The following is a 23659-nucleotide window of genomic DNA, read 5'->3' as shown; positions in this document are numbered from 1 at the left end:
GCATTTTGGGCAATGTTAGTAATTAGCATAATTAGCTTATTTAGGTGACACAGCAGAATTTCTGGGTAGAGTAGCAGTTGACACAGTAGGTGGGATAAGGGTGGACTTCGCATCATTGCTCATATTAACTGTTTTTCTCTTTGTAAAAAACATTGACTGTAAGCTAATATGTCAACCAAATTTGACAAGATTTTTTTAAACCTGGCTTTATCCAATGTTCAGATTTCATTTCTGGACATTTATGCAAATTATCGCATATTCAATAAGATTATGCTTAATTTGCATATTTAAACATAACATTTCAGAAAACTTGTAATACATTTTCTTTTTGTCTTAACATAAGTAATCAAATTGGGAAGTTCCATGTTGATATATATTAGTTGTTTTTTTTAGCCTATTCAGCTACCCCTAAATGAGCTAATTATGCTAATTACTAACTTGCCCAAAATGCAACTTTTAGCAACCAAGCTTAATTTCATCCACTAGGGCTGTAGATGATATTTCAATCATAAAAGTTCATAGGAAACAACATTTCTGGGTCCAAGAAATTTTCAGTAGACTAATCCTATTTGGGCTGATCTTGTGTGGAAAATGAACAATATAGATGAACACAAAGAAAGTAAGAAAAATGCCTGCACGAGGGAGAAGAAGACAAGTACCAGGGCAATTCTGTCTCCGTACAAGCAGAGGATGATTTAGGACCTGTCAATCAGGACAGAGGCTTAGCAATGCTAACCATGCTAACACTCTGGACATTAAAATAGACCTCAACTTGTTTTTGGGTGTTGTTCATGTTTTCATCTTCAACTTTGAACATCTCACTGTGTGTTTTCATTTCAGCAAAGTTGATGTGAACATTTTGCTCGCCTAAAAATGTCTCGTTTAGCGTTCGGTAGCACCTTACCCACCTAGCTTGCTAGGGCTTGCGTTGGCTGGTGATTTAAGACTATGTGACAGTCCTCATTATTTCACATTATTTCAACATAAACATGTATTTTAAAAGATCTTCATACCCATACATTTTAAAATAAATTAAAAAAATAATGTCCTATGTTGTAAAACTCTATGTAAAGACTGTAGCACTCACGCTCTAGAGCCGGAGGCAGAACATGTGGATTACACCAAGGCCATGCTAATAAGCTGCTTCGTAATTTGGTCATAAACAACAAAGTATCTCGCCGTTTCTTGAATTTGTCTAAAGAATTCGGCGTCAAGCCTCACCGACAGAAGTTCCTGAATCTCGTCGTCTTTCCACTAAGACATTTCCGTCACCGTTTTCTTGTAAATCACCCTTCTTCTTCACCCTCGGTTGTTTGTATTCTTTCGATTTCGTGCCAGCTGCATGATAGAAATGTCATTAAACCACCCACTCGCTTGCTCAATCGGCCATTACACAGGCTGTTGTAGATGGCCAAACGTTTAGAGTCGCGCTTTCTTTTTTAACAATTTGATTATGTATATAACAGGTTATCAGTCTGTAAACTGTATGTATATTGTATGTATATATAATATATATGTATATATGATATATATATATATATATGTGTATATATATATATGTATATATGATATATATATATATATATATATATATATATATATACAGTATATATATACAGTTTACAGACCGATATTCTGATTTAACTTTGGCCTACTGTACTTGCCGTAGCTGTGTGTGCACATGGTGTTTCTGTGCAATGAGGAATTATTGCTGACAAATCGGGTGTTGCTGGGACAATGCCAGGGCAAATTATGAGGGCGGAAGCTGTGAGAGAACACCACAACGTAACTTCAAAGCTATAGTTGCTCAGAATGTTTCCATACGTCATAACACAGAACATTTATTTGTGCCCTTAATCAACACACAACCCTGTTTCCTAAAACTTACATTCCTATACAACAAACTGCATTCTTTATTACATTCCCAGGGAAACATATTTTTCAGCGACCAGTGCACGTTGTGCAAAAGTCGCTGTTTTAAACGTGGTTAATGTGGGAATTGATTTTATGGGTTAAAATAAGTAAGCTTGTTATGTAATTAACACAGGACACGAACAGCAGCCTTCTGGGTGAAAGCCCTGGGTATGTTTGAAACATCCACCCTGAGCTCCCTAAGCAGACTTTGATTAAACCTATCTGTGATATGTCAAAAACAAAAGTAATCCGAGACAAAATATGTTTACCTCGAAAAATAATTGAGAATGTAGTTTAGTTGTATGGAACGTTATTTCAAAGAGACAGGGCTGCATCACCCAACCGATCAGCATCAGTCCTTTCTTTTGACTGCTCCAAGGTATTTGTTGTTATCTCTAAACACAGCTCACCTCAACTTTAACAGAAATGTGTGTGTGTGTGTGTGTGTTTGTAGGAGAAAGGGCCAGAGCTTGTGATTATGGTGTAATCACTGAATGACAGCACCGCCCTCTAGTGGCTTACTGCTTACATAGTCTGTAGAATGTCCAAGGATCAGTTTTTCCATCATTCTTTCGTCAGTGTACATTACAGGTATCTGGGCAATTTTTATCACTCAGATTATATTTTCTCCAAATGTCCAGACTTATACACTAACATCCTACTGCCCTAAAGAACACTGTCTTGCCATTTTGCGCTGTACTTAATAAGGGATGCACCAAATCCAGATTTTTGTGGTTCGGCTGAATACCGAATCCACTGGTTAAGATTCTGCTGAATCCGAAACCGAATACCGAATCCTACTCCCGTCCTCAGTCCATTAACAAAGTAAACACATTAATGAAGTAAACAATGTCCACAGCCTCTTAAATAGTTAAATGTAACAACTTAATGTTGAATACACACGCTCTTTTCACATCGTAGGAAAGCACATCGCTATCGCGATGTTGCTGCGTTTTGGCTGCTGTCTATGGAGTCCTTCAAGCGCGGCTCGTATTCTTTTGGATGTTTCATGCGCAGGTGTTTTGGCAGCGGTGATGTGTGTTGTTTGGGGTCCTTGCCGTCGCGGGACAGGTCGGCATTGCGGGTTGGGCGTGAGGCTCGGCTTGGGTCGCCTTCTTTTGGCTGGGGGTGCTGCCGGGTGGTGCCATTTCTGCTTGCAAGTTCCATTTTCACTTTCTCACAGCCTACTGCATTGAATGGTCCACCTACATTACATTGACCAGCGTAGCACGTGCAGTGCAAGCGTAGGGTTCGGTGTAAAAAGATTCTAAGGTTCCGCAGAAACCGAACCCCGTCAAAAAGCCCAATATTCGTCCGAATCTGAATCCTGAATTCGGTGCATCCCTATAATCACAGCTGACAGTTTGACCAGTGTTTTCATGTACTAACTGTGCTGCTGTTGAAGTATATTGAACACAATACAGTTCACAGCATCACAAACTGCCTTAAAAATGATCATAATGATCAAGTTGAATAAACACCTCTCTGAAACGGTTTAAAACCCAAACTGAACATTATAACCTCCATGAAGGTAAGGTTTAATGCATTCGTTTTAGCTTGGTGGCCCTAAGAAACTGGACACTGAGTGAACCCTGTTGTATGTGAAATCTGTAACAATGCATCCTATTTTTGAAGCTCTTCAGATTTGTGTTAAATCTTTTTTCTGCAAACTAAACAGCTGTATGATAGTGGTGTATTGGAGTACAGAGCAGCACAAAGTTAAAAGGACTTGAGCACATGAGAAGATATACTTCATTAATCCCTCTTGGGAAAATTCTGTTTGGTCATTCAGTTAGTTGCTTTCATGAGTTTCTCCTATTATTTAGTCACAGTAGTTCAGTAAAACAATACAGACACTCAGGACACCAAAAAGCAAATTATGTTCCAAGATTTTATTTTGGCGTCTTTTGCTTCTGTTGTGTCTTTGTTCGATTTCAATTCAGTTGCTTCAACATCACGGCAATAAATCCACTCATTTACCACAGTCAAACAAGAAACATAACCATTTCTTTCTTACTGGTACTCCATTCCAGTGGCTGCAGTCGTCTCCTGAGATTTTCCAGTTAAATGCGGGGCGTGGACTTTCCTACAAGTTAGACCTTCCCACCAGAATGTGAAGGCAAAGACTAATCTCAAAGAGGACTGTCAAACTGGTGCAGTCCCTTCTTCACACTGCAGACCCTGAAATTAATCCACTGCAGACCAAGCCCAGGACAGGACTTCGCTGTCTTCTGTCCAGGACGTAGAGTGGTCTCAGCACCTCCTCCTCATCAGCCTGGGTTCAGAAAGAAGTCCCTTCACAAGTTTTGATGTAATCGTTGAAGTCAGCCGGGACACTCAGCATAGAGCAGACCTGGACAATACCAGACAGAGGTTAGCTGGTGTGCAATACGTGCCCTGCTAATCCATACTGACACCAACACCGCAAGTATGTTTACACGCGCATGGATGTTCCACTATTATTCCCAAATTGATACAGGTCATGTAAACAGACATTCTGAATGAGGCCTTTCCCCGAATTTAGCATTTTCAGATTAAGACATGGGTGATATGCTGGTATTACTCAGGTTTTAGAATCATTCTTTGGACATGGTATACAGTATATTCAGAATCTGCATCTCAATCAGGATTTTTAATGCAATTTGTGAGAGTTTACGGCTTACGGTCAGCTCTTTGCGTTGCTATGGCGATTGTACACAAACCAAGCAGTCAACAGTTTGCATGTAAACGGGAATATTAGTGGAATACTAATGGAATCACTTTCAATAGCCATGTAAATGGCTTAGTAGGAATAAGGGCAAAAACCAGAATATTATGTGCATTTAAATGTAGTGAGTGACTACACAGGCTGTGTAGGGAACGCAGCAGGTTTGCAGCAGCAGCAACCATATACCTAAAGGTAAAACAGAAGTGTAGGTCATTAAAAGGTGCTATTTACATCATTCAGAGTCTGGGTCAGGATTGCCTCCACACAGCTCTCACTTATGTCGTCACAAGCAGTTATAAAAAGGAGGGACTGACATGCATGTGCAGCCGGCCCGGCTACCAAAACACAGAACAGAGAAGCTCAGATTACAACACACACAGAGGGACAGGGACTTAATTCTCTGCTCAGGACACAATTACTCCACTATATCCTTACATAGCAAATTAGCTTGCTGCTATCTAACAGGGATAGTTCAGATGTGTTGTGGTTGTATGAGCTACTTCTCCATAGTCAGTGTGTTAGCTACAGTAGATGGCGGTCAGCACGCCCCCAGTTTGGAGAAGCAGGCAGGAGTACCGACACGGAAGCTCAGCAATGTCCCTCCCTCACTCACTCACTCGCTCACAGACTTTCGCATTTATAGGGCTGACCCTCCTGCCAATCCAGCCCAAAATCCAAACTATCCCTTTAATGTTCCAAATGTCATATAAGGTAAGGTAAAGGTACTTTATTGTCACATACACATACATGTAGCGAAATTCATTCTCTGCATTTAACCCATCCCTCAAGGGAGCAGTGGGCAGCCAATCACAGCGCCCAAGGACCAACTCCAGATCTGAGCCAGTGCCTTGATCAAGGGCACTGACTGGAGAACCTAGCACCTTTAAGTAGCAGAATTTCTGTAGAGGGTTTCGTACACGTGGTTGGGATTTATCGAGAAATTCCACAACAGGTAAGTATTGGCTTCAGCATAGAGGTAAGATGAATATCTTCTATAATACTATCTAAATGTGCAAATTAGTGCTGTCAGTTAAACGCAAACCCATTTTAACAGCGCACATTTATTTATCGCAAGATTAACATTCTTTTTGGCCTAGCAAACTTTGTAGTTTTTTTCACATGCCGTTGCAACAACTAGTAACGTACGAAAAATTTGTTTAACACGTTAAAAAGTTGCCAAATGGTTCCACTGACAAGACCAAAGTGATCTGTGTGTTTTGTCGTTGTGAACTGAGCTATCACTGCAGCATGTGCAGTCTGAAATACCACTTGATGGCCCAGCACACAGCTGATGCGAATTCTCCGTCCCCTCGTGACGGACAGTGTTACATTGTATGAGAGATTATTTGCTCCAAGTGTGAATGACTGCTCCAAGTGAGAATATTGAACACTACAGTATATGCCAATGTTGTTTTCAATTAAAAAATAACATTTGCACAAAGCAAGCATTAAAATGAGAAGAAAAAAAAAAAAAAAAAGGGACAAAAAGAAATCAAGGGACATTTAGAATAGATAAAAATGTGCGATTAATTGCAAGTTAATTATGACATTAATGCGATTAAATATTTGAATCGTTTGACAGCATTAGTGCAAATCGTTCATTCCATGTTTAGTATATGTAGCAGTAAAGTAACAGTCATGAAAGTGGCAGCATGGAGTGGAGATGCGTAGTCCATCTTTATATACCATCTATAATACTAACCTAGAAAATATAGACAACACACAGTAACATAACATATTGCATGGAGGCTAATGTAAATCCGACCAGACAATCTGATTGGTCAACTAGACATTTAGAACGTGCTCAAATCAGCATAACAGCACACCCAGAGCCATATGAGCACACCTGGCGCATCACTTAAAATACCACCCCGCCATTTCTCTGTTAACATTACGGAGTTGAATTAAAGAACGGTTTCAAAACATTTGTATTCATGTAAGTATTGCAGGAACCTCAGTGGAACACACAAAAGCTCTCCAACTAGTATATAAAGTGATTCATCGGATTAAACAACTTATTTGTTACAGCGCTCTGAAGTCATGTTTGGATCAGCTGTGCCAGCGCTATCTAGAAAATAGCTGCTAAATGTGATTTTCGGGGACGTGCAGGAGCTATATCTGTCGATGAAAAAAAAAAATTGTCAGCAGATATCTTAATTACAAGATTGAGCTAGCAAAGCAGTTTTGTGTTATATGTGCAGCAGTTATTCAGTTTGGGAAGTCCCACGATCTGTACAAAGCTAACATTAGCTTAAGTTAGCTGCTGACTAACGTAGCATTACAGGGACAGGAAATTGTCTTGGTTGTTCAAAGTTCGCAGACGTTTTAGTATCTAAATCTATCCATGGAAAAAATATTTTTTTCAGCAGATATCTTAGTTGTAACAGGATAGAGCTAGCAAAGCAGTTTGGTGTTTATATTTGCTGTAATTATTCAGTTTGGGAAATCTGACAGCTATACAAAGAGAATACACTTTGATTAGAACATATTTTGTTGGTAAACGTTATATAATCGCAATATTACACTTGAGGGCTTGATTTAACATCATTATTATAACAGTGATGTGCAGCGCAGTGACGATACAGACATTTCATAGCCTACACAAGACGTGTGTAACGCTGCTGACCCGCCAAAGCGCATTCGACCCGTGCTCGACCCATTCATAATGAGTCAGCCGTTACTTTGTGAGTAGCATACGCGTCAGTCCATAACTCTCTCCCTCTGTCTTTTTTTTTTTAAGATTTCGGCCTTTATTTTGATAGGAAAGCTGAAGACATGAAAGGGGATAGAGAGAGGGGGGAATGACATGCAGGAAAGGGCCGCAGGTCGCAGTCGAACCTCTATATATACACCAACTGAGCTATCCGGGCGTCCTCTTTCTCTTTTAATCAGTCTGTTATTGTTGTTGAAAACAAGTGAAGGAGTTTTCTCAGAGATATACATTTTTTAATATATCCTAGGCTATTTATTTCAGATAACTTTCATTTACATGTGTTGCAGCTGTATATTTTCAAACTGGTAAAGGAAACCCTGTCTTTGCATTTTATTTTAATCACAATCTGTTTTAATAAAAGAGCTTGTGAAAAGTGGCTTTGACTTAAAACTGAACATTTAGCCCACTTTGTAAAAAAATACAGAGCTATATATCGTGTATCGCCATTTAGCGTTAACGGCGACGCAAGGAAAAATTTGGGTGCACCTACATTTTTTGCTGGTGCACCTAAATAAAAAAGTTAGTCTGGAGCCCTGAAATACATTGAGTGAGTTTCATGTGGGACCAACTTTATTTTTCAGAATTAAAGCCCACTGAACTTATGAAAAACTTTGTGATAAGGTATTTTTCACTCCATGGCACTAATCGAATTATTTGGAACTGCTGCCACAGGCTTGAACTAAAGTTATGGTAACACTTTACGGTAAGGGTACATGAATTATGAATTCATGCATGAATTAATTCATGATTTGTGCATTACTTCATCCTTCTCTGCAGGGGGCGTGGCTGTTGCTCAGTTCCCCCCGTGACTCACGCACACACAAACACACACGGTGGATACAGGAAAAACCGGAGATGAGATGACCCGATGACCTAAATTGAGGACAGCTCCTGCAAAATCAGGCATTTTGGGCCGCAACAATCTCAAAAAAAGGCCGCGAAATCCTGGAGGGACTGGTTACAACGAGACAGATAACAAGAGGCATTGCAACAATGTTTACAAATATATATATATAGTAACGCTGGCTGCACAGATTATGCAGACTGCTACGATTGACTGACACACACACATTGTTAAAATCATACGCTGGACGCGTTATTAGTCTTTCTACATGGGTTTAGGTAATGATCGGGCTATAACAAGACCGCATCGGCTATGTAATTGCTGACAACCGAGACAATTTCACAGTGGTTGGTGTAAACCGGGACATTTTAGCGTCCCGAGAGGCTTTTGTCGGGACTATCCCGGGCCAAACCGGGATGTCTGGTCACCCTAGGCTAGCTAGGGTTGAGGTGCTTGCGCATAATATTGCTTAACTGCAGGTTACAAAACCAGTGTTTTCATGGTGTGTTTGACAGCTGACGTATCTGGACCACAGTGGTTGATCCTGATCCTGCAGATTGATTTGAGACATTCTTTACTATTACCAATGTCAAGTAAATGGAGTACCTGTCTGAACTTGGCACGAAGTCTTTCCATGTGCTCCTGTAGCTTTTCAGACTGCGGATCATCATGAGGGGAGTTTTGGATCAAACCCAGGAGAGTCTCCAGTGCTTTCATACGCTTCCTGACAGCACACCCATACAGACACAAAACTATCAAATAGGACACTCTCACCATTAAAAAATCTGAAGTCATCCAGCAGAGTTCTGAAGTGAAAATTTAAGCAAGACAATCATCTTGTTTGAGGAGACCGTACCCTGATTTGACATCTGTATTATGTTGGAGGAGACATTTCCATGTGATGGCAAACCCATAATAGAAGGAAATCTGTCAGTCAGAGGAGAAAAGACTGTAAACAATCCTGAGAGGCTGAATGCATTCAAAGCAACACAACTCAACTTGTTCTTAAATGAAATGGGCTAACAGGCTGCCTACCCTGTCTAACTGACCATGTATTTAACCTAATGGTCACATACAGTAAATAGGAGGGTCATAGTGACCAGTTCTTATTAAAGTTCAGACTTACTGATACAGAGAGGTGTCTGGTAAATTATGTCAGTTCTTTGCAGTTGGTACTTATGCCAAAAGAAAATGAAGAGTAAACTGACACATCTACAGTCTGGTGTGATGGGTAAACGGGTAATGTTAAGGCACTACACTACATATAACCATATATGGCAGAATAAAACATTAGAGTCCCTGTGTTAACTCACCTCAGTGGAGAGCTTTGCCCCATGAGCGGCACCATGTCTGCGACCGTCCTGCAGTCCTCGGCGAGTCCCTTTATCAAATCCCTCCCGGTAGCCCTCCCCTCGGAACCTGAAAAACAATCACACCCTTTCTCAATGGTTTTTGCTTGAGACTTGAGGTTTTGATTATTTTTGGGATATGTTGGATGATGCTTGGTGAGTGGAATACAAACTACTTAAACTTTGTAAACATTGGTTACAAATTCACCCGTCGTTAGCATTATGGATGGGTATCGAGAACCAGTCCTAAACTGGGACTGGTTCCAGACTGGTCCGTAACGAAATAATATTGATAAGCTCCTGGACAAATGATATTGGTTTTCAATCATTTTTATGTAATGTTGCTGAGCGACTGCCAGGTCTAAGCATGTGGGAATGATTTTTAAACAAAAATATGTTAGGCTACACAACAAGCAGCTAACTCCTTTGCAGAATATCTCAGCTCATAGTAGAGATCCACCAATTGACCGGCTGGTGACCGGAATTGGCCAATTTTCACATGATCGGCCATGACTGGCGACAGGCTGCAGTGTTTCCCACAGATTAGGAAGCAATTTGTGGTGGGGCGGCAAACTTGCGACTAGTTAACTTTCTAAAGCAGGCACAATCGTTTGTTGTAAACATAACCATTGCCACGCTGCCTGGAAGGTGACGTTCGGGGCTTATAAAAAACCAACACCGCATGGTGGGAGGAGCTGGGTGTGTGTATGTGAGTGAGACAGAAGTGACAGAGAGACGGAGGAGAGCAGGGAAAGGAAATGCAGAAGAATGTATTTTAAATAGCATTTAAAAAATAAAAATTAACAACGAAACGCAATGTGCGGCGGCCGGTGTTGATAGTGAGGCACACTGCCAGACAATAGTCTATGTGTGGAAAACACTGACACATTCAGGGCTCTAGAGTGTGACCAATTTGGTCACACATGCGACCAAAATTTGTAAGGGTGCGACTAAGATTTTTCCTAGGTCGCACCGGTGGACCAAACGTCCTCGCATCTGCTGCCTCTCCACGAAAGAAGCGATGTCGTTTATATCGATATGGTTCAATGTTGCGTTACATGACCCATTCCTCCTGTGTTTGGATCTCTCCTCCGGGCAGCCCCGCCCCCATTCACTCACAAACTCACACACGGCTCCCCTGCAACATGGAGAGACACAGCGCCGCCGGTCCAAACTGCTGACATTTGTCTACAGTTTTAATTGTTATTAACACAGCTGTATATTGTTAAGTATGAGAGGGAAACCTGTATTGGTACCAGTGTTTCCGCTGGTAACTCTTGGTTATTGCGGCCACCACAGCGAAAAACACATTAGAAGTTATTAAATGCAACTAACTTCAGTTCGTTGAGTAATAGCGTGTGAGACGGAGCCTGCTGGACCTGGGCGAGAAATGTGACCCATGACCAGAATATCATAGTTCATAAAAATGCAGCGCAGTGATGATATAGACATTTCATAGCCTACACAAGACGTGTGTAACGCCGCTGACCGCCAAAGTGCATTCGACCCGTGCTGGACCCATTCATAATGAGTCAGCCATCACTCTGTGAGTAGCATATGCTTCAGTCCATCGCACTCCCCCCCCTCTGTCTGTTTTTTTTTTATTTTGATAGGAAAGCCGAAGACATGAAAGGGGAGAGAGAGAGGGGGGAATGACATGCAGGAAAGGGCCGCAGGTCAGAGTCAAACCTCATATATATATATATATGTATATATATATATATATATACCAACTGAGCTATCCGGGCGTCCTCTTTCTCTTTTAATCAGTCTGTTATTGTTGTTAAAAACAAGTGAAGGAGCTTTCTCAGAGATATATATTTATATATTTTTTAATTTATTTTAGATAACTTTCATTTACATGTGATGCAGCTGTATATTTTCAAACTGGAAAAGGAAACTCTGTCTTTGCATTTTATTTTAATCACAATCTGTTTTAATAAAAGAGCTTGTGAAAAGTGGCTTTGACTTAAAACTGAACATTTAGCCCACTTTTTAAAAGAATACAGAGCTATATATCGTGTATCGCCATTCAGCGTTAACGGCGACACAAGGAAAAATCTGGGTGCACATATATATATATATATATATACACTAGCAAATAACAGTTCAACAATTGCCATTATATCGAATCAACAGCCACATGCAACCTAGCTAGCAGGTGAAGAACACAAACAATGAAATCACCAGCTTTTTTTTTAGCCATGGGCATTATGTTTACAATGGGTTTCCCCCAGTGTATTGAAAGCCTGGTGGCCCACCTGGCTTAAGTTGCCTCCCACCAGCCCTAAGCCACTGGGAATTCTATTGTAATGTAATTTTAAGATGTTTTTAAACTACAGTTGTGGCTTGGTTGGAAACTCAGACAGTCAAATACTTGAATCTCTTTTAGCACTGACTTAATGTAGGGCCCCTATGGAATGGGTCTAAGCCTGAAAATGTAAACAAAACAAACATGAAAAAACGTTGGAAAAAGCAAAAAAAAAAAAAAAAACAACACATGAAAAAAGGCGTCAAAAACGCAAAAAGAAAAAAGCACCCACATTGAAAAAGTGACAAAAACGTCGGAAAGTGACCAAAATGTTGAATAACACAAAAACTTGACTTAACATTGAGATTTTTTTTTTAAAGTTTTTTGATGGTTGACGGGAAGACAACATGAGGGTTAAGACCTTATGAAATAAACATTATTGAGTATTATAGATCTACATGTAGCTAGCTAGTATTTGAAGCTTTGGCCATGTTTATTATGAATACCTGACACTGTAACATTATAGATATGACAGAAAAAACGAAAAGCACAATAGGTCTCCTTGAAAAAGCCGCATTTAATTGCTTGAACAATTGTCATCAAAGTGAGTTCTACAGGTAATAATTTAGTTTGAAGTTTTAGTGTTGAAATTCAATTTTAATGTCAAATTAAATAAAATGCTGTATTTGGCTAAACATTTTAATCGAGTTTGTATTTTGGTTAATATCTCAAACTATTTGGTGTGTTCTTTTTATGTGTACACACTTTTATTATTTTTATTTAATTATGTTTTATCATGCATATGTATGGGTCACTCTTCTTAATGAAAATGTGATAATTACACCAACAAAAAATAGAGATTTTAAAATAACCTGCATGTTCTCATCTAAGATTATAATTAGGCTACATTAAACTCTCTTTCATTATAAATCTGAGCCATTCCTAAACCCGAGTCCATGTGGTCTGGCTCCACTAACACTAGGCTTACTTTACACCCACAAACTCGGGTGTAAGGGCTTACTGCTCTGACAGCGTAGAAGAACCAAAACATACAGACGCAAAATCACCAACATTATGTTATGTTATGTTAGGCTAAGGGCTACGTTAACATATCCATGTAACGTTACGAAGTTCGGTAGGCACGACGTGCCCCGGTAAATAAGACAACATCCAAATGCCAGAAAACTGACCTTTCATCCGCTAGAAGAATAGTGTCAAATAGATCTTCATTTTCAGAGCCGCCAGCCATCTCCACTTAACTTACAATATTATTCTGTAAAAACAGTTTTCACAGTATTTACAGCCCTATGCGCCAGATGCATTAATCAACACAGATGTAAGCTAAAATGCTGACTGCTAACCGCTACAAACTGCTTACTGTATGGATTCTACCAATTTCCAGCAGGCAGACGGAACTGCTTCCTCCGCCATCAGAGCAGTGCTGCTCCCTGGCTGTCTGGAGGGGAACAGTCACAGAGTCTGCACCATTGACATATATATAATGGACCAATAGACCCCGTTGCTCTGGACGGAGACCAGTGAAGGCTATTAGAAGCACTTTTCCGGTGATGGCCAGCTTTACTGCGCAGCCTCCAACTGAGAGAGACCGCGTAAATTTGACGTGAGCAACGTGTCTGAAAGTTGTAAGTGTTCTGGTAGCTGTGCCAAGAGAAATCTCAATCATTCCCAATCTTACAGACGGAGAGTGTAGCTATATGTAAGGAGATAACATAAGCACAGGCTAATTATTGCTAAGTAACATGCTAGTTAACATTAGTAATTAAACCTAAACAGCTAATGTAAGTCGAAACTGCCTGCGAGCTTCTCCTGTACTATACGGTAATTCCTCTACTGTGCGACAGTAAGTCACTTGGTTATGACACAATCGTTAGCCTATTTTTACAAAAACGTCTGCTACGGAGCCATAACGTGAGATACAAGGTAATGGAGCCTTTTATACGTTGTCGTGTTTCTTTAGAACTAAACAATGGACAAATCGAGTCTTTAAACGCTTCGGATGTAAAGTTATTCTCAGTCAAGTGACGTAAAAAAAAAAATGGCGGTCAGCGGAATGCTAACAGGAGGTGATGGCCAGTTAGCAACAAAATGGCGCCATGATGGCTCGAGTTCTGAAGCGAAGCTTACCCCCTTGGTCTGCCTTGGTCAGTATTGTATGCTACATCCAAGGCGAGCTTTTGATTTGGATAAAATGCCATGTTTTCATTTAGAATCTTTTAATTTTATTTGAAAAAAATATCCATAAATATAAATGGTCTGAAAGAAAACCGAATATTCATTTAAAAATGACATGGAATTATATTTTTTAACTTTAATAGGACTGACAAATAAGAAAGCCATCTGGACTCTGAACATTTACAATGACTTAAAATCTCTTTAATGTAAATTCCATGCGCCCCTTTTTCATGTATGCACTGTATGCATTTAATGTTTTAAATGTGTATGTGCATCTGTTTTGAATAATAAAGTTTTGTGAAGTAAAAAAAAAAAAAACATGAGTTGTCGGCGAGGCGAGTTTATAATGTTTCGGACTGTCTGCTCGACCTAATTGCATTTTAATATACTACATTTATACACCAAACCTACAGTAGGCCTAGCTAGGCTACGTGCAGAACATTGTATGTTATTTCAGAAGTGAAAGAATGGCTTTTGTTGTTGATTTGCTTTACCCTGAGCTCGAGGAGAAGCTGCACTTGGTCGCTGCTCGCTCATCTGAATCAGATCCACTCATGACAACGTAGCCGGCTGATTCAGTTGATTCGTGGGATTTACTGACTCCCGCGAGAACTCACGAGTCATCAACAACTCATGAGTCATCGAGGGCTCGTGAGTTGTCGACAACTCATGAGTTGTTGTCTATGAGCCGAGCTGAGTCGAGCTTGTAATGTTTCGGACTGTCTGCTCAACCTAATTGCATTTAGCATACTACATTTATACACCAAACCTACAGTAGGCCTAGCTAGGCTACGTGCAGAACATTGTATGTTATTTCAGAAGTGAAAGAATGGCTTTTGTTGTTGATTTGCATTACCCTGAGCTCGAGGAGAAGCTGCACCCGCTCGCTGCTCGCTCGTCTGAATCAGATCCACTCATGACAACGTAGCCGGCTGATTCAGTTGATTCGCGGGATTTACTGACTCCCGCGAGAACTCACGAGTCATCAACAACTCACGAGTCATCAACAACTCATGAATCACCAACAACCATAACAGTCTATGCCAACAACTCACGAGTCATCGAGGGCTCGTGAGTTCTCGAGTGAATCCCACGGTCTGCGAGCTTCCGGCTCTGAGTCTGCGGGTCGGGACTGTCTCTCTGCTCACTAAGGCGCTTGAGTTGACTTGTGGAGTTGCTGTTAACTACGAAATTGTAAGTTATAAAGCTTTTTGCAGCTAAGATGGCTAGGAATAGTAGAAGCTAATGTTGCAAGAGGTTTGTGTGTGCCGCTGTTATCATGTTAGATTGAATTGTAGTAGGACTCAACTGAACCGGGTTAATGTTGCTAGAGACTCGTGATTCGTGAGTCAATTTAAAGACTCGGGTTAAAGATCCGAGTGAATCACAACTCGAACAGGTCTAGCACACACTCATAGTGGCTGCACCCATAGACAGTATATAATAGGGTGACCATATTTTGATTTCCAAAAAAGAGGACACTTGGCCCGGCCTCGAGACAAAAATTCAGACAGGCTTAATTAATGGTTAATGAACATGCTTTATTATGCCTCGATGGTGCAAAAATAACTTCTGTAATAAAATAAAATCTGTAACAACCTGTAACAAAATAATATCTCTCTTTTAAAATAAATAAATAATATGAAATAATGTTCTAAATATGACCTCTTCTGTGTTAGAAAATCCAGCTACAACAAAATATGTCTTAATACCTTTTCAATGTAATAAGATAAATAATAAAGACCCAAAACATATGTGCCAGCTTAGCACACGGTGCCCTCGCCTCCCACTAGTCCGGTCCCGACCGGACGGATCGTGGGACATTTTTTTGCAGTTCAACTGTGAAGCTGCACTAAGTCTTGTTTTATGGTTGTACGCAGGCTCCACGCAGAGCTTCGCCGTAGCCTGATGTTAATAATTGTGTGTCGTGTGTGTGTCGAGTCGGCATGTCTGTGTGTGTGGGGAATGGGTGATAGAGCGAGGGAGAATTAAGGGAGAGTGACGGCGAGCGAAGTACGACTCTAGAGTCATAGCGGAGAAACAAAGTGTCTCCCCTGTGTTTTCTGACCACGGTGGGAAAACTTTAGCAGGAAACGCTGCAGCATTTTGTGTACAATGCTGCTCCGCTGTCTGCTCTAGTCCCTGTATGCGCGGCCGCAGAGCCGCCTACAAAGCAGCCGCTTCGGAATTACGTCCCACAACAAAGTACCGTAGTACACTGTGCAAAGCGCCACTCAATTTAAGTACACGCGTAATAGACCCATGAAAAACAGTGAAAACCGGACATTTTCATGAATTTATAAAACCCGCCCGGACCCCCCGGACAGTACGTAAAAAGTGGACATGTCCGGGCAAAAGAGGACGTTTGGTCACCCTAGTATATAAGAATGGGCCATTGACATATATAAAATGGACAAATAGACCCCGTTGCTCTGGACGGAGACCATTGAAGGCTATTAGAAGCACTTTTCCGGTGATGGCCAGCTTTACTGCGCAGCCTCCAACTGACAGAGACAACGTAAATGTGACGTGAGTAACGTGTCTGAAAGTTGTAAGTCTTCTGATAGCTGTGCCAAGAGAAATCTCAATCATTCCCAATCTTACAGAGATGGAGAGTGTAGGTATATGTAAGGAGATAAGATAAGAACAGGCTAATTATTGCTAACCAACATGCTAGTTAACATTAGTAATTAAACCTAAACAGCTAAAGTAAGTCGAAACTGCCTGCGAGCTTCTCCTGTACTATACGGTAATTCCTCTACTGTGCGACAATAAGTCACTTGGTTATGACACAATCGTTAGCCTATTTTTACAAAAACGTCTGCTACGGAGCCATAACGTGAGGTACAAGGTAATGGAGCCTTTTATACATTGTCGTGTTTCTTTAGAAATAAACAATGGACAAATAGAGTCTTTAAACGCTTCGGATGTAAAGTTATTCTCAGTCAAGTGACGTAAAAAAAAAAATGGCGGTCAGCGGAATGCTAACAGGAGGTGATGGCCAGGTAGCAACAAAATGGCGCCATAGATGGCTCGAGTTCTAAAGCGAAGCTTACCCCCTTGGAATGGACCAACAGATCCCGTTGCTCTGGACGGCAAGTGCATCTTGCTGCAGCCTGCCGGAAGGCGGGGCTTGACATCAAGCCCCACCCACATCCAAGTCAGCCATTTTTCTTTGCTTACGTCACTCCCAAGCAAGGGGGTAAGCTAACGGATGTATTAAAGTGCCCATATTATGAAAAAATCACTTTTTCTGGGATTTGGGGTGTTCTTTTGTGTCTCTGGTGCTTCCACACACATACAAACTTTGAAAAAAATCCATGCATGCTGTTTTGAGTGAGATACAGTTTCTGAATGTGTCCTACCTTCAGCCTCCTAGTGAGCTGTTCAAAATCGGCCTCAGACTGTGACGTCACAGTCCGAAATGAGCTGGCTAACCACAACCGTTAGCTCGTTAGCATGCTAACCGTTAGCATTAGCATGCTAACGCTAATGCTAACGCTAGCATGCTACGTCGTTCTCAATAGCAAAGCACTGCTACAACACACACAAGTTCACCATAATCTACAAAAGAACTACTTACATGTGCGCCCTCATTTAGAAGTCTCCCAGCTAATCCTGCCTTGTAACTGACCAAAGTTGGAGAAACAGGCTCTCTTTTACTGTCTCTAGAGTTAGCTAGCTGACATGATCTACATCTGAGCTACTGAGCATGTGCGAGTGCAATCAAAGATAGTACAGAAGAAGAAGATGAAAAGAGGTCTCACTCTGTAGCTAAAACAGAAACCAGGTGAAAAGAGGATCTACAGCAGTGAGAGAGAGCTGTGCAGTACAACAAAAATATGGCGTTTTTTGAAAATTAAACCATGTAAACCTATTCTGGTACAACCTTAAAATACAGTTATGAACCTGAAAATGAGCATAATATGGGCGCTTTAAGAGAACTGGATACAGTGTTCGGCGGGAAGCCCCGTACGTTCCAATGAGAGTGATCAAAAGCACATAAAGCAAACATGGAGCTCGGCTCTTCCGCATTCTTGGCCCATGACGTCACGATGGACGCGTGCACTAGCAACAATTTGTTTGTTTTGTCTTAGCAACCGGTAGCAACATGCTCGTTCATGAGCTTATCTCTCGTGTCTCTTAGCTACATGACTTGTAGTAGCGAACTCATGAACTCGCCGATTTCATTGTCTAAAATATTCACTAACGTTAAACATTGTGTTTTTGTTGTTACCGATCGTTTACATGCTTAGCTAAATAAACGATAGATGTATTTAGCTAGACAACCAAGGAGATTTAATCATTACGTCGTGCTACTAGCTAGCGCTATCAGTTAGCCTGCAGTTTCGTAATCAGAGCTCATCCATGGCTTCATCTCTCATCCACGTTACAAGCTTTACAGCATACAGCCCTCAAATGTCTCATAAGAGCGAACCAAGGCCATGTAATCACAATGTCTGTAGTAACGTTATGTAGGCATGATCTTAATACAGCCATGCTAGCTAACCCTGATGTTAGCAACTAGCTAGCTAGCCGATAGCCCCGCCAGTTTGGGAAACGCTAATGACGTTACATCCACGTAACAGGCTTTACAACATACATACATCCCTCGGATGTATCATAACTTCATAAGATAATACCATGGACGTATAATATCCGTTATTATAGCTAGCTACATGAGCTCGGGAGAACAGTCATGTGAGCGGGCGTGCGCAGTCCCGTGGGTCTGCTCGCGTCCATTATGCGCGTTCATCATTCCAAATTTAATAATTCTGGATTCGCTTCTAGTGAATGTTAAAAATGTTAAAAACGTGATGTTTTAAACAAGGACCCTTTCAGTGTTCGGGCCCCGAAACAAATTATCCGCTGAAATATAGACGTTTCTTTCGCCATGCAAAGTCTATGTGAAAAGTCTTTCTGGGCCATGGGGTGCAGTACCACCGTTATCCGCTAAGCCCATGGTGGCTTTTAGAAATGGCGCTCTTCCTGGGGGCTTGGGTAAGCTTCGCTTCAGAACTCGAACCTCCTATGGCGCCATTTTGATGCTACAAAGAGATCACCTCCCGTTAGCATTCCACTGACTAGCATTCATTTTGATGTCACTTGACAGCGAATAATTTTACATCTGAAGCGTTTAAAGACTCTATTTGTCCATTGTTTATTTCTAAAGAAACACGACAATGTATAAAAGGCTCCATTACCTTGTACCTCATGTTATGGCTCCGTAGCAGACGTTTTTTTTTAAATAGGCTAACGATTGTGTCACATAGTAGAGGAATTACCGTATAGTACAGGAGAAGCTTGCAGGCAGTTTCGACTTACATGAGCTGTTTAGGTTTAATTACTAATGTTAATGTTAAACTAGCATTTTAGTTAGCAATAATTAGCCTGTGCCCATGTTATCTCCTTACATATACCTACGCTCTCCGCCTCTGTAAGATTGGGAATGATTGAGATTTCTCTTGGCACCGCTACCAGAAGACTTACAACTTTCAGACACGTTGCTCACGTCACATTTACGTTGTCTCTCTCAGTTGGAGGCTGTGCAGTAAAGCTAGCGATCACCGGAAAAGTGCTTCTAATAGCCTTCACTGGTCTCCGTCCAGAGCAACGGGATCTGTTGGTCCATTATATACTGTCTATGCTCCCAAGGGGGTAAGCTTTGCTTCAGAACTCGAACCTCCTATGGCGCCATTTTGATGCTACAAAAATATCGCCTCCCGTTAGCATTCCATTGACTGCAATTCATTTTGACTTCACTTTGACAGCGAATAACTTTACATCTGAAGCGTTTAAAGACTCTATTTGTCCATTGTTTATTTCTAAAGAAACACGACAATGTATAAAAGGCTCCATTACCTCCAGTACCTCATGTTATGGCTCCGTAGCAGACGTTTTTGTAAAAATAGGCTAACAATTGTGTCACATAGTAGAGGAATTACCGTATAGTACAGGAGAAGCTCGCAGGCAGTTTAGAACTTACTGTTTAGGTTTAATTACTAATGTTAACTAGCATATACATTAGCAACCTTATATTATGACACAATCGTTAGCCTATTTTACAAAAACGGCTGCTATGGAGCCATAACGTGAGGTACAAGGTAATGGAGCCTTTTATACATTGTCGTGTTTCTTTAGAAATAAACAATGGACAAATAGAGTCTTTAAATGCTTCAGACGTAAAGTTATTCGCTGTCAAAGTGACGTCAAAATGAATGGCAGTCTATGGAATGCTAACGAGAGGTGATATTGTTGTAGCATCAAAATGGCGCCATAGGAGGTTCGAGTTCTGAAGCGAAGCTTACCCCCTTGGCTGCACCCCGGTGTACCCATTGACATAAATAAAATGGACCAACAGATTAAATTCAATTCAATTCAATTTATAGTATCAAATCATAACAAGAGTTATCTCGAGACACTTTACAGATAGAGTAGGTCTAGACCACACTCTATAAATTCCAAAACCCCAACAGATCCCGTTGCTCTGGACGGAGACCAGTGAAGGCTATTAGAAGCACTTTTCCGGTGATAGCTGAGCGTTACTGCGCAGCCTCCAACTGAGCTCGAAGATGTAGATGTGACGTGAGCAACCTGTCTGAAAGTTGTAAGTCTTCTGGTGGCTGGCCAAGAGAAATCGCCAGAGATGGGAATAAGTCACACATGGGCAAGTCACAAGCAAGTCTCAAGTCTTAACCTTCAAGTCTCAAGCAAGTCCAAGTCATTTTTTGTGACAATCAAGCAAGTCAAGTCAAGTCATAGCTTTGGTCAAGCAAATCACAAGTCAAGTCATACCAAAGTTTCCATTTTTAAACAAGCTAAAGACAGTGATTATGAACTACTGGAGTTTTATTTGCATTTTTTACTCAATATTCAAAAGACATTGCGTCCACATACATCTGAAGAGTTTAAATTAACACAGATAAAAAAGCACAGCCTAAAACTGATATTAGGCCAACAATAAATCATCATTGTTCAATATACCTCAAACATGACATCAAATCAGGAAATTCCTTCAAACAATTCAAGTATAATGGTTCCTAAGTCAAATAATATTCTTCAAACATGCCTCACTTTTATGAGACAGAAACACATACTTTAACCTTTCCTTTTCTTAAAGAACAAAACATATTCTTTAAGAGTAGCTGAATCCCACCACATTTGCTTATCACATGGAATGGAAAGTATATGTTGATATTTGTCAGTGTATTTGTGAGTGAATGTGTGCGTGTTTGAGAAAGAGTGAGTGAAAAGTTATTAATATTGGTGAGTGAATGTGCATGTGAGAGTGCAGAGTGTGTTGTATGTGTGCCTAGCTTTATTCACATACTTACATCTGCATGTGTGTGTGTGTTTATGAGAGAGAGAGAAAGAAAAAAAAAAAAAAAAAAAAGAGCAGTTTGTGTTGTGTGTGTATGTGTGCCTAGTTTTATTCGCTCTTACCGCCACCTTGAACAAAGAGGGGAGGGTGTGCTTATTCATGGCCAAAAACTGAAGGGAGTTCTGTCCATCACAAACGTCCAAATAGTGGTTCAGCTGAATATGGGGACTGGAACCCGAATCTCTCCCGATTTGAAGTGGCTGATGAAATTCAACGTAGGAAATTTTTGTACTGCAGACCTTGCAAACTATACCGTTCTTTTTTTTTTTTTGCCTGGTCAGATGTGTAATCCTTATAGCCAAACTTTATTATTTTCTGTGCAGAGGGACATAGGCGCCGATTTATGTTTTCCTCTGTGAGTGCTCACACGCGCACACCCTTTAAAAAAAGTGTTTGCATTTCAGAACCTTAGGAAATGGACAGTGGCCGACACTAACACACACGCCATAATAAAGACGTAAAGTAGGCCTAGCCTATAGGCTGTGTTTCAACTCAGGACAGCGCCACTTCTCACAAATACAGATAGGATTGGAGATGAAAAGTTTAACTGGCACATAACCTCGATCAGCTTCGTGGGAAATTAAGAATCAATGCCACCTACATAGCCAATCACACTACGACAGACGCTCCACAACTGCAGTGTTTCATTTTAGATTAATGTAAAAATTAACTGGCAGTCTGGCACACGTGGGTGGTCAGTATTTTCTGTGGGTGCTCGAGCTCCGGAGCACCCATGGTATCGACGCCCATGAGAGGGATCCATGACGTTAAGTTACTAGCCATAGCCAGTGTTGTTTACTGACGGTCTGCCGCCGCGCACCGCGTCATCATATCAACGGTTCCTGCGCATGCAACAGCACTAAAATCGTAAAGTTAACTCCTCCTCCATATCAGAGGCGGAAAAAATATATTTATTAAACAGAAAATCAAGTAATTTCAAGTCATTTGACTCAAGTCTAAGTCAAGTCTCAAGTCATGAAATTTGCGACAAAATTTGAGTCAAGTCATGTGACTCGAGTCCCCCATGTCTGGAAATCGCAATCATTCCCAATCTTGCAGACTGAGAACGTAGGTATATGTAAGGAGAAACATAGGCACAGGCTAATTATTGCTAACTAAAATGCTAGTTAACATTAGTAATTAAACTTTAACAGCTAATGTGAGTCGAAACTGTCTGCAAGCTTCTCCTAGGTAATTACGGTACGGTAATTCCTCTACTGTGCGACAGTAAGTTGCGTGGTTATGACACAATCGTTAGCCTATTTTTGATAATGAAGCCTTTTATACATTGTTGTGTTTCTTTAGAAATAAACAATGGACAAATAGAGTCTTTAAACGCTTCAGATGTAAAGTTATTCACTGTCAAAGTGGTGCCAAAATGAATGCTAGTCAATGGAATGCTGACGGGAGGTGATGGCTTGTTAGCATCAAAATGGCGCCATAGGAGGTACGCTTTGGGGTAGATTCCATAAAATCATCTCTCTATCATCTCTTTATCAGGATGCATAGTATCCAGGATACCATGCACTATGATACTATGGTCAGTTAGCCTAATAGCTAGTTTGATTTGCATTGAGAGATGATTTTATGGAAAGTACCCCATGCCAATATCTAGGTATGGTGAAGGGCATGTGATGATGTGGGGCTATTTTAATTTCAAAGGCTAAGGGAACTTTATCAGGATGCATAGTATCATGGATCCATGAAATAACTGGCCTTTAAAAATAAAAATCTGCCTGCCTCTATGGGAATTTCACATAGGGGTGTACTGCCTTTTGTTGCCAGCAGTTTAGACATTAATAGCTGTATGTTGAGTTATTTTGAGGGGACAGCACATTTACACTGTTATACAAGCTGTAAACTTAATACTTTACATTGTAGCAAAGTGTCATTTCTTCAGTGTTGTCCCATTAAAAGATATAATGAAATATTTACTAAAATGTCACTTTTGTGATGTAACTTTTTTTTTTTTTTTTTTTTTTTAGAGTATACTCAAAAAAAATACTATATATATATATATATATATATATATATATATATATATATATATATATATATATATATATATATCAGTGGGGAACCTTCAGGGCCTGCTATGCCTAAACATAATAATAAATAATAATTAATTTAATTTAATAATAATACTAATAATTAAGTATTCAATAAAAAAAAATGTTTATTTTTAATTTCTATCTCATTTAATTTAATACAATACATTTAATACATTTTCTCTCATCTATGTTCTAAAGTTAAGCTTACTGTCAAGTTCATGTCCTGAAAACATGTTATCCAATCAGAATCGTCTGT

At 40.4% G+C, this 23659-nt stretch overlaps 1 protein-coding gene across 1 annotated transcript; it reads right to left on the bottom strand.

Moving 5' to 3' along the window:
- Window positions 1-3791: 3791 nt before the first annotated feature.
- On the bottom strand, window positions 3792-13242 carry lto1 (LTO1 maturation factor of ABCE1). Its single transcript, XM_039795938.1, has 5 exons — window positions 12969-13242; window positions 9492-9597; window positions 9035-9105; window positions 8785-8902; window positions 3792-4267 (listed from the first exon to the last, which is right to left on the bottom strand). Exons 1-5 carry the CDS (start codon window positions 13025-13027, stop codon window positions 4196-4198), a joined length of 426 nt encoding a protein of 141 aa, XP_039651872.1. The 5' UTR covers window positions 13028-13242; the 3' UTR covers window positions 3792-4195.
- Window positions 13243-23659: the final 10417 nt, after the last annotated feature.

The sequence above is a fragment of the Perca fluviatilis genome, chromosome 3 (genome assembly GCF_010015445.1).
Source record: "Perca fluviatilis chromosome 3, GENO_Pfluv_1.0, whole genome shotgun sequence".
Lineage (NCBI taxonomy): Eukaryota > Metazoa > Chordata > Actinopteri > Perciformes > Percidae > Perca > Perca fluviatilis.
The sequence above is the reverse complement of the archived record's forward strand: the minus strand, read 5'-3'. Positions and strand labels throughout refer to the sequence as shown.